At 30.4% G+C, this 11,634-nt stretch overlaps 3 protein-coding genes across 5 annotated transcripts; 1 reads left to right on the top strand and 2 right to left on the bottom strand.

The window, feature by feature from the left end:
* The first annotated feature begins 226 nt into the window (after positions 1-226).
* Positions 227-2,719, top strand: LOC141532331 (glycoprotein endo-alpha-1,2-mannosidase-like). 2 transcript variants are annotated; one of them, XM_074250626.1, is made up of 5 exons: positions 227-502; positions 582-1,222; positions 1,294-1,556; positions 1,637-1,955; positions 2,050-2,718. In XM_074250626.1, exons 2-5 carry the CDS (start codon positions 617-619, stop codon positions 2,320-2,322), a joined length of 1,461 nt encoding a protein of 486 aa, XP_074106727.1. In that variant the 5' UTR covers positions 227-502; positions 582-616; the 3' UTR covers positions 2,323-2,718. The 2 variants fall into 2 exon arrangements, with proteins under 2 accessions (XP_074106727.1, XP_074106735.1); XM_074250634.1 differs by lacking the exon at positions 227-502 and having other exon boundaries at positions 561-1,222; positions 2,050-2,719.
* Positions 2,720-2,916: 197 nt separating this feature from the next.
* On the bottom strand, positions 2,917-5,804 carry LOC141532400 (uncharacterized). Of its 2 annotated transcripts, none has more exons than XR_012480084.1 (5): positions 5,104-5,804; positions 4,505-4,587; positions 4,033-4,280; positions 3,455-3,825; positions 2,917-3,387 (listed from the first exon to the last, which is right to left on the bottom strand). XR_012480084.1 is itself a non-coding variant. In XM_074250733.1 (5 exons), exons 2-4 carry the CDS (start codon positions 4,532-4,534, stop codon positions 3,534-3,536), a joined length of 570 nt encoding a protein of 189 aa, XP_074106834.1. In that variant the 5' UTR covers positions 4,535-4,587; positions 5,104-5,804; the 3' UTR covers positions 2,917-3,387; positions 3,495-3,533. The 2 variants fall into 2 exon arrangements, 1 of the variants encoding a protein (XP_074106834.1); XM_074250733.1 differs by having other exon boundaries at positions 3,495-3,825.
* Positions 5,805-6,336: 532 nt separating this feature from the next.
* LOC141532257 (exportin-4) lies at positions 6,337-11,203 on the bottom strand. The gene is made up of 9 exons (XM_074250518.1): positions 10,889-11,203; positions 9,513-10,628; positions 9,190-9,448; positions 8,849-9,120; positions 8,288-8,727; positions 7,744-8,203; positions 7,381-7,679; positions 6,894-7,122; positions 6,337-6,817 (listed from the first exon to the last, which is right to left on the bottom strand). The coding sequence occupies exons 1-9, from the start codon at positions 10,937-10,939 to the stop codon at positions 6,542-6,544; spliced, it is 3,402 nt and encodes a 1,133-aa protein (XP_074106619.1). The 5' UTR covers positions 10,940-11,203; the 3' UTR covers positions 6,337-6,541.
* Positions 11,204-11,634: the final 431 nt, after the last annotated feature.

The raw sequence follows: 11,634 nt of genomic DNA, 5'->3' as shown, positions 1-11,634 counted from the left end.
TATAGTTAATGCACGCAGGATTTCCAACTGACAACTGGAGGGGATGATGGAGTAACAGATATATATATATATATATATATATATATATATATATATATATATATATATATATATATATATATATATATATATATATGTGTGTGTGTGTGTGTGTGTGTGATGCAGTATAGTTTAATTCACACTATATGTATATTTATCTGTAGTTATAGGTATGTGTTGAAATTGAAAAGAGCGCCATCACCGAACGACAGACAAAGGAGACAGTAGGAGATAGAAGTTAAGTGGGGGTAGGATTTGCTTCCCTGTCTCTGTCTTTTTTTCAACATAACATTTATCATTATTTATAAATATATGTGGTATGCGGTTGCTAAGATAATTAAATGACTGATAACAGTTGGATTGGGTAATTGTCAACAACTAAAGTTTTAGATCATTTTTAAAATTAATAACAATGACTTTTATTTTATTTTATTTAAATTTTTCAATTGTTGACTTTTAAGAGGTATTTTATTATTTTACTTTTTTTATTATTATAATTTTGACAGCTGTCAAATAAAAAAAAATTTTTTTATTTATTTTAGTTACTACTAAGTTTAAAAAAAGTGAGGACTAAAAAATGATGCTGGGATCGGTGATAAGTTCAGTGTCACTTCGGCGATGCTTTTATTTATCTTTGATGGTCTTTGTGTTATCGACACTGATGGCAATGGTTATAATAGTTAAATTAACACCGTTAGAATCCTCAAAATGTCATTCGTCGAATACTGGAACGACTGCGAGGGTAGAATGGAGCAGTGCTATGCCCTTTGGATCGATATCACATAATCGGCATTTAGATAATTCCTCACTATTTATTAATAATTTGCAGTCATTAATTTTAAATAACAGTGACAGCCAAAATGAAGATCAAGATATTAAAAATACCGATACGAGGAATAAAATTACGGGGTTGTCATGGAAAATGAGGAGCAAGATATTGCCCTTGCTGATGATCAATGACACCAAGCAGATTGATATTAATTATAATATCCACATATTTTACTACCCCTGGTACCGTTCGCTAGCGTACGATGGGGTGTGGAAGCATTGGAACCACGATTATCTTCCCAACTGGAAGAAAAATGACAAGAGAATCTTTCCGGAGGGTAGACACCGTCCGCCAGCTGATATCGGCGCCAGTTATTATCCCAGTATCGGTTGCTACAGCTCCAATGATCCTCAGGTACTTATTGTCGTAAATTAATAAACAATTTATTAAACTCCAATGACATTTATCTATTTTTTATTTATTAGGTGATAGACCTACATATGAGACAATTGAGGGAAACAGGCGTTGGAGTACTTGTTGTCTCTTGGACACCACCAAACATACCCGACAACACAGACTCTGTGATGGCTGATTTGTTGGACGCCGCTCATCGATATAATCTAAAAATAGCTCCACATATTGAGCCTTATCCTGGCCGAAATCCTATAAATTTAATCCAACATATCAAGTACTTGTTCGGACACTACGCTTCACATCCGGCACTTCACCGCGCAAAGAGAAACAACGAGTAATTTATTTATTTATTTAATATTATAGAAGTAGAACTAAACATCTTAGGTTTCATTAAATTAACAATTGTCATTACAGTGGACCTCTGCTTCCGGTGATTTACATCTATGACTCTTACTTGTTCCCATCGAGCGCCTGGTGGGAACTTTTGTCAGAAAGGGGGAATTTGACGTTAAGAGGAACGGAAATTGATGCTGTCTACATCGGACTTTTGGTAGACTCTCAGCACCGCAGTCACATTAAAAAGTCCCACTTTGACGGATTCTACACTTACTTTGCTGTTAACGGGTTCAGCTATGGAAGTACTTGGAAAAATTGGAAAGACTTGAATAAATTCGCCGCACAAAATGGCTTGATATTCATCCCTAGCTTAGGCCCTGGCTACATCGACACTCAAGTAATTTTTTCATTCAACAGTTGGTTGGAAAAATAGTATTTTTTTCATTTATTTATTTATTTATTTATTTATTTATTGAGTGGTTCATTCATAGGTCAGAGCGTGGAATACTGAGAATATCAGACACCGACTTCATGGACAATACTACGAAGTCGCTTGGAAGAACGGAATCAACAGCGGTGCTAAAGTTATCTCGATAACTTCTTTCAATGAATGGCACGAAGGCACTCAGATAGAACCCGCGAAACCTGTCAGTAATAAAGATTTTACGTACCTCGACTATGAACCAGAGGGACCTAACTTTTATCTAAATCTCACCAAGTGGTGGATTCAACAATTTTCTTACAAATCCATTAGTACTAATTAATTATTTATTTATAGTAAAGATCTGAGAATTTAATATTCATTCATCATTTAAGATCTCTATTTATAACTTTTATATATATATTAGCTACATCTGTATCTACTGTAAGAATCTACTATCGATTGCTTACATTCATTCAAACTTTATATCATTTTTACATTCATTAATTATAAGTATTATAATTAGCAGTTTCCCAGTGAATGTAAAATTAATTTTAAATATTAACACAGTAGAGTTTTTTTATATTAAAAGGAACAAAAAGATAGATTGTAAATTTAAGGCAGAAGTAAACTGGTGATATATCATTTACGTTAGGATTATTGACTAATGTATTTCAATTAATTTTATACTTAATTAAATATATAAGTAAAGCGTAACAGGTATAACTATATGAATAATATATTATATATATCTTGTGTGTATGTCGATTGTACATAATGTCTTGAAAATATCTATGATAATTATTTATTTATTTTTTTTAATTTGTAATATAAAAAGTTTATAAAAAAAAATTATTATTTTATACTAATTAAACTTTATTGTAAATGATTTTATTTTTAATTGATGTATTTAAATGCAGCAAAGTATGCACAATAAAATGAATAAATGATAGAATAATAATAAATATTAGTAATATAAATAATAATAAATTATTGCTGCTCTTTTTTTTAATTCTTTCACTATCAAAAGTAAAAATTTATCAAAATATATTAATCCAATGAAGGATGAGAATTATCATCGATAATGTTAAAATAAGGTGACATATCAAAATCGAAAACTTTTAAGGCTAGGTGTCCTCCAAAACCAGGAGGACCGCGATGAACGAGACCGACTCCACCCAAAAGACTTTTATACATTACAGTTTGACGACCATCAAAGAATGACACAGTTGACTGCCCGGCATCTTTCTTCAAATCAGATGCTCGGAATTTAACGAATTTATTTGTTGTGATAGTGGAATGAATTTTTAATTCCCCGTAATCAGGATTATTTCGGTCTTCGAATATCCATCCAGCACTTCGACTCGAATATCAAGGATTATCTGGATTTTCTAATATCAACTCATCTCTAAAATGAAATTAAAATTAAAGTTAAGAAGTTGAACAATTTCAGAAAAGATATAAAAATATATTACTTGAGAAATTGTTTTTTAGGTGTTATCCATGATGACTGACCAAGATTCATTAATTTTCCTCTTGTAAAATCAAGAGATGTTACTCGAACTTGTAATTCGATTGGACTCCTGTGATGACATGCTTCTCTGGTGCCCTCACATCGTTCAAGTTCATTGTATCTGGACGTCCATAATCAACTCCCAACTCAAGTGGAATTTGGGACTCATTATTTTTTAAGACGTAGTATTTTTTTGTAGCTTCATTGTAAGTAAATTCTTCCAATGGCTTCCACACTTCATTTCCAACTTTACCGTAAGGTAGAACTTCATTTTCTGCGATTTGGATGTGAATCAAGCCATCTTTCTTCACAAACTTAAGACCCGCAACAGCCCTACAAAATATACGGTTTATTATCTTGCTCATTTTTTTTAATTTCATAAGTGATACTAAGATAAGCCTACAACTGTCAATTTAATTACCACATATGAAACTTTTTTATTAAATTTTTTTAGCAATAATTTAATTGCTATTAAATTATGAAAAAATTTCTAATGTTTGTCAAATTCGGTGATATTATTCATAATTGTATTATACTCACATGTTGTTTTCAATATCCGAAACTTGATCTCTAAAACTGACAGCAGTAATGACATGTGGCGAGCGTGACGGCTTGATTGCACAAGTACAAGTACAGTAGTTACAGTATCTCATTGTACCCCAGTTGAATGAACTAGATACATCTGAAGATTGTCTTTGGATATTGAAACTCCAATGGGGATCGCCGTACTGCTCTTTGTTTTCACCATCGTAACTGATGAAATGTCCATAACATCTGCTGCTATTTTTCTGTTGAAGAATATCAAATTTTTATAGCCTTTAAATTTCTATGAAAAACAGTTAACTAAAAAAATTCAATATCTCGAAATTTAAAAAAATTAAAAGTACAAACTTTTTAAAAATAAGTTTTTTTTTTTTTTTAAATTAATTTTTTATAAAAATCAAAAAAAAATGTCAGATGTCAGCTGATTTCAGTGTTACAGATATTATCTTTTAAAAATTTTAATACTTACCAATTCAGTGATCTGGTACCTGGACTTCATATATTGACAGTCATAAAATTCATCACACTCTGTAAATCGTACTTATTGTCTTCCTGCAAATTAAAATAAATTAATTAAATAAGTGTACGTTTTTAAATGAGTGTAAATTTAGAAGATATCTGATAATTTTTTAATAATTTATAAACAATTTATTTGTTAAAAAAAAATAATATAAAAAAATATATATGCAAATTTTCACAAGATTTTTCTATGAAATTTTTTAGATTTTTTTTACAACCATTAAGTTAAAATTATTCTAAAAATTCTCAAAAATTAGCTGTCTGCTGAATTCACCCTCATATCTTTAATGTTTTTTACAAACTGTTCATTTTTTTTTTTTTTAATTTTATTTGTTTTTTTAAATTTAATTTATGACATTGAAGTTTTAGCAGTCATTTGAATATTTTTTAATTTTTTAAAAAAATTACTTACAATAGATTTTTTAATTTTTTTTAATTTCTACATGTCAATTTTTTCTCAAATTTTTTTTTACCATAATTTACTTATTTAAAAAATACTTAAAATAATAAAATTAATTTTCATTAAAATTTTTAACTATTTACACTTACTCCTTTTTTAACACGAGACAAGTAGAATGTTAAATCATAAAAAAGTTGACGAATACTATCGGAAATCAGAAGAGCACCATGATATAAATCTAATTTGCGGTCGAGGGACTTTTCATTTGCGGAATAATAATACAGTGCCCAAGAATGCATACAGTAATTTATTTCACTTGCATTCCCGGTACTTTGAGATAAAGTCAAATATTCTGAGGACAATTGGTCTACATCATGCTCAATTGTTTTGTATAGAATTTCTAGTCGACCTTTCAAAGCGAACAAATCGAAATTATCTCTCCCACCGACTCGACTCGGTTTTAATTCTTTCGGTACTTCATCCCACCAAAAATTATATCTTTCATAGTCATGTGTCATTGCTGATATTCATTCAACTAATGCTTTCATTTTCCGGTAGAATTCTTGAGCTGATTTCTTCTTTTCGTCCAAAGTTAAATTTTCAAGTACTGAAAAATCACTGCGGGATGTATCATAGTTTTTATCAATAAATTTTTTAATAGAATTTATATCAGTAATTTCAAATAAAGCCTCGTCAGAATCTGATGTAACGCCATTTTGGAGATAAAAAATAGTCAGAAGGGTAAGAATTCCCTTTAATATCATTATTAATAAATATTTTTGTTCTTATTTATATTCACTTCCTACAGAAGCTTTAAATAATTCAAAAAAACAATTTTTTTAGAAAAAAAAACTTAAATTCGACGAAGTTACACCTTTTTTAGATTTTTTTATCTACAAAGTATCGTTATACTTTTACAAAAACTTACTATAGTCAATAGTTCTTTTGAACTATAAATATGGATAGTAAAAAATCATCTTTCTAAATGTAAATTCGAAGGTCATTGACTCCAGAGTTTTAGGAGGATATAATAATAATGGTTACAAAATTTGATTAGACTCTTGGGTATGTTATATTTTTTTTTTTTTTTTTCATTTATTCTTCATTTATAGAATAAAAAAAATTTGTTTTTTTATAAATTCAATTTTATTATCAATGATTTTATTTAAAAATCATCTGTTGTATGGAAATATATCAAAATATGCATAATGGAATAAATAAAATGATTTTTTGAAGAATGACATACGTTGATCCTTTATCCTTAATTAAAAAAATGATTTTCAAAAATTTCTGGCAAAATTGAGTTATCAAAATTTTTTAAACTAGTGCACACTTGTATCTAATTTATTCGCATTATTTTTTCGTAAATAAATAATACAAAATTTTATGTACAAAAAGAGTACAAAAGTAATTATTGAATACAATAATCGGTCAAAAATTATAAAACAACTATTTTCATTTTGTTTATGAAATTTTGTGAAAGTTATCGCATTCAATGTCAGTTTTCATAAATTTTTTTTACATCAATTACACTATTTACATTTTTTTGTAAATGATGTACTAGCACATTATTGGTAATCTGAGTAATTATTTAATCAGTACAGCTACAGCAAAGCTCTCAAAATTACTGCGAAATTTAAGCCGTTCTGATTGCTCAGTACTCATTGAAATATTTGCTGTTAAATTGTTGAACGCAGTGGCTAGTCGCTGAGCAACTTCTTGGTTTGGTTGCGATGCTATAAAATTTTCCACAAGCTTTTGGTACTCTTCTTGGTAACAGCAAATTAAATAATACATTGGAGTGCTTATGTAAGATATTAAATCCGAGTATATTTGTTGTGAAAGTACCAAATTCATTATTACCTAAATAAAAAAATATTTATTAGAGTCACAAGATATAAATTACTGAAAAAGTAAAAAAAAAAAATTAATTACTTACATTCATAAATGGTGCAATGATTGGATTTTTCGGATGACCTTTTACATTTTCTCCATGTAAATATTTAGCAATCAATCTAATAATATCGCAACAAATAGTCGTGACATCATCGCCAAATGAGTAAAATCCTAATTCTACTGAGGCCATTAATTGCTTGAGCAAATCAAGAGGTAATTCACAGACCTTTTTAGGATGCATTTCACATATTAATGTTATCATTTTAAAATATCTGAAAAGATAATGAGAATTAATTTAATAATTTTTTTAATCGATAATTTATGGTAAAAAAAAGGAAAAAAGAATTTACATGTAGAAATTTAAAAAAATAAAAAATGCAATTTTTTTTTAATAATTTTTTAGAACAAATTTTTTTGTTAAATAAAATTAAAAATTTATCAAGTGATTGCTAACTTTAATGTCATGAAAAGATAACATTAAAAAATACTTATAAAAATTTTTTAATAATTAAATAAGTAATTAAACTTACTGGTGACACAAAGAAGGAAATTTAAGCAATTCAAGTGTCATCATTGGCATAATAATATTAAGACCATATAAAAAGACATCTGCAGATGTGACCAATTGCTTTTGTCTCGTTTTGCTATCTACACGATCTAGCCTGAACATATTTTCACTCAATAAGTGAGTCAATAACTGCATGAGCAGAAGAATATCTTCGTAGGTATTTTCTTCGTTTGTTGAGTCAGTAGTTATACGATTGCTGTTACATCGAGCGTAACTCTGTATGGTGTGCAAACTTGCTTCGTACAATTTAATACTTTCTTCCTGAAGTAATAAAATAATTATTTAATTAAACAATAAAAATAAAGTGAATATTAATCATACGTACCTCGGTCAAGTAACAAAGTATCCTTCTTGTACATTCAAAAAGAAATTCAATAAGTAGTTTAACTATTTGAGGATAGTTATGGTAAGCTGTCAATAAATTAGCTACTTCAGCCAATATTGGACAGATATACTGAAAAATAGTTTTAGCTGTAGACGACTGAGCGCCTTGAGCGATGCCTATAAAAAATTCTAAAAGTTCTGTTATTTGCAATTTAATATCTTCTTGATGGCACGATCGTGAAAAGTCATTTCTAGAAATAATTTGTTTGAACTGATCGAGAAGCGGCTGAAGAGTTTGTGACCAGTATTGTTTTTCATTGCTTTTGTTCTTCAGCGCAATTCCGACTTGGACGACGGTAGACATTATTCCTCTCTTGGCAACTTGAGGAAGACTAAAACTATTTTTTGTTGCCAGTTCAATTAAACTTCCGATTTGTTCTGACTTTAATACATAATATGACCTGTAATTAATCAAAAAAAAAAAGAAAAAAAAATTAATTAAAAAATAAAATAACATAGTTAAATACTGAAAAAAATATACGTACTTTGTAGGGGTATCGACTAGACCCACCAGCAATTTAACAGTATCTTCAGCTAGTGTTTCTTCTCCTTTAAACACATTAATTATATATTTAATATTGTCTAACAAAAAATTAACAGCCCACTGTGCTCCTGCGCCGTCAGTACCGAATGCCTGAATCAGTGTTATACTTATTTCAGAGTAATAATTTTCGGTTGGCAGTAAATAACTCAGCGACCATCGGTGCAGGAACCAGACAACGCTGCTAATCAATTCGGGACTTAATAAATTTGCGAGATTGGCTTCTATTGCACTGCGTTCTATTTCACAGAGACGAAAGATCGCTGCGGTTAAACGTATTATGTGGTCCGATGACTCCTCGGCTCCAGGAATGTCTGAGAGGTTACACTGAGGAGACGCCATAAGTTGGAGAGATACGTTGACATCTGATTTACCTTGCTCTGCCTTAGATTCCACAAAAAATTATTAATTAAAAAAATTATTAATTAAAAAAATCATTAATTAAAAGAATTATTAATAAACAATTATAGTTCAAATTTTAATGGTAATAAAATAAATAAAGCACCTGTTCCATGCTGTATTTAATCATTTGAGCAGGTATGAGAGCCACTTCACCAATCGAATCGAAACATAAAATATGTCCAGCTATTAATACCAGCCAATGTAAATCTTCGTACAAATCCTGCAGAGCTTCATTCATATTCCCGTGAGCCACAAATGATCCTCCTTGTGATGATGTCAGCTGACTCAATTCCTGACGTAACTTGGTAGTTCGAGTTTCAATTAAATGAGACAACAACGTCAAAGTATGGTTGGGTATTTTTCTAGCAATAATTCCTGTAAAAAAATTATTAATGTAACTATTTAATATTTTATTTATTATTAATAAAATATTAAATAAATTACCAAGTGTCTGGAGCTGCTTCTTATATTTATTTCTGTCATTTTCCTCAATATCTGTTATCTCCTTTTCGTATTCATTATTGCTAACAGAGCGAGTACCGTCCGGCGGCGACAATCGGCATTTTAAATAAACATTAAATATTTGAACGAAACTCGGCTCGAAAAAACTATCTTGATATCTGCTCTTCTTGGATAAAATTGAAGACCAGGATTCAAGCATTCGCTCGAATGCTTCCATGTACAAGTAATCATCAGGACATATCTAGAAAAAAATCATTAAAAATTAATTTAAAATAAAATAAAATTAATAATTTAAAATAAAATACCGAATCTTCCTGAGCAGCTCCTTCTGCAAAAATACACGTCAGTCTGGTAACTTGTTCTATGAAAGATCCAAAAATTTCTGGCGCAAGAGATTGCAGCGTCGGTCCAAAAAACATTGTGATTCTTCTGACAACATTAGCAATACCCAGCGCTTCTTGGTCGATTATTTCAATATTAGAAATAAGTTTTATAAAATTCTGTACATAGTTGCTCGAGTACTGGAGTTTTATTTCATGAGTAGCCATTACCTTGCCGTTCAAACTGGCCAGCTGTACCAGGCAGCTTCTGGCATGATGTGCTAATTGCAAGTTAGTCCGTACCTTCCAATAAAGCGTAAAAAATATTTGTATGATCATAGGATCCAGGATGACATCTTGCCAAACTTTTTCTGGACGCAACGACGGGCTAGCTTCAGACTCCGAGAAGTCTTCGAAGAGTCTTATCAATCCCTGAGACATCGAGTCGAATATCACGTAGCCCCAGGTGAGAGCTGCCTCGGCAATTGACAGCAAGTGTTTTATCAACGGCAAAGTTTCCATGGGCACCGAGTCCTTGGTGAGCTCGGACAGCGCAGTGGTCACAAATTTAAAAATACGCTTTAAATCTGTTATTTCAAACTGCTGCTTAGCTTTGAAGTGGAGCTCCCAGGTCAAGCCGACCTCTGAGGACTTGGCCGTCGTAGCATACTCTTGCATGAGAGCTGACATAATACTGCAACCAAGCAATTGTCTCTTTGAATCCCCGCTCGTTACCATCGACTCCACTTGGTTCAGCAGCACTCCGCGGTCTTCTCCAGAGTCTTCGACGCTCTTTCGCTTCACCATTATTGCTATCACCTGGAGAATTCGCTCTCTCACAAACGGCGCCAAGCTCGGCTTGTTTACTATGTAATGCAAGAGGTATTGCTGGAGTGATGCGATATCAGCTGGTGGCAGCAGAGTCCATTCTCGGACTAATGCTCCTTTTATTAAACCTGCTGATTCAAACAGAACGTAATCTACGCTACTTGTTTCTAATATTTCACGGCACAGTTGATAAGGCATTGTTGTCTTGCGGAAGTCCAGGAAAACTGTCTCCGCTGCATTTCTTTGCTCCTGAGAGATTATATTTGGCGGCGCCTAAAAATATAAAAATTTATTTAACAAATATTTTATTGTTATTGTTACAAATAAATTATGAAAAAAAAATTTTTAGAAATTTTTAAATTGTTAAATAAAATTAACAAATGATTAAGTGACTGGTAATTTTAAAGTAAAAAAAATTCGTCAATATGTTGGTGGTCAGACATAACCAAAAAAAAAAAAAATACAAAAGGTATTTGTTTTAATTATAAAAATTTTTTTTGAGTAATTTTGAAAATAATTAATTATAAACTTACCAAAATAACTTGAGCTGCAGCTTCTAGTTCTTTCATAACTTGATTAGCCATTTTTTAGTGAATTATAACGTACCTATGTCGAAATAAAATTTATGAAAATAAAAGCATGTGAGTGTGTTATTTGAGTTGTAAAGAACTCGTTAGATCGCTGCAGAGAGACCAAGAATTTAAATGTTCAGGTGACATAATTTATAATCTATTCGAAATATGCAATACATTACAGAGAAACATAATTAGAAAAACAATTTTTAACTGTCGGCAAATCTTTTTTTAGACATAGATACAAATGAGACCAAAAAATATTGAAACACGAATGTTTATGTAAAAATTGCAATTCGAGTAATCGAGGAGGAGAAAGTCGATCTGTTTATAGTTTTATGGGCATGCGGAGTGGTTATTGACACTATTTGGCAAGAGTCACGAAAAATCACTAGAAAATCACTACATTTAAGACGTCAACCTTGACTTTTAAAAGTAACACGGATTCTCACCCAGAAACAACTACAATGTATGTTTTTAATATCACACTGAAGTTGACAGACATTAAAAATTTTTTTACAATTTTATAACAACTAAATTATTATAAAAAAATTTTATTCAAAAATTCCACATGTGAAAATTAATAAATATTACAAGTGAAAATTTTTAGAAGCGTTTTTTTATTTGTTAAAATTTTTAAAATTAACAGCTGACGGCTAACTTCAGTATTATTTTTTAATTTATAAATTATCATAAAAGAGGTTATT

The sequence above is a fragment of the Cotesia typhae genome, unplaced genomic scaffold (genome assembly GCF_013202065.1).
Source record: "Cotesia typhae breed Kobodo isofemale line unplaced genomic scaffold, CoteBio_Ctyphae contig_119, whole genome shotgun sequence".
NCBI lineage: Eukaryota > Metazoa > Arthropoda > Insecta > Hymenoptera > Braconidae > Cotesia > Cotesia typhae.
Note: the sequence above shows the minus strand (reverse complement) of the source record. Positions and strands in the feature narration are given on the sequence as shown.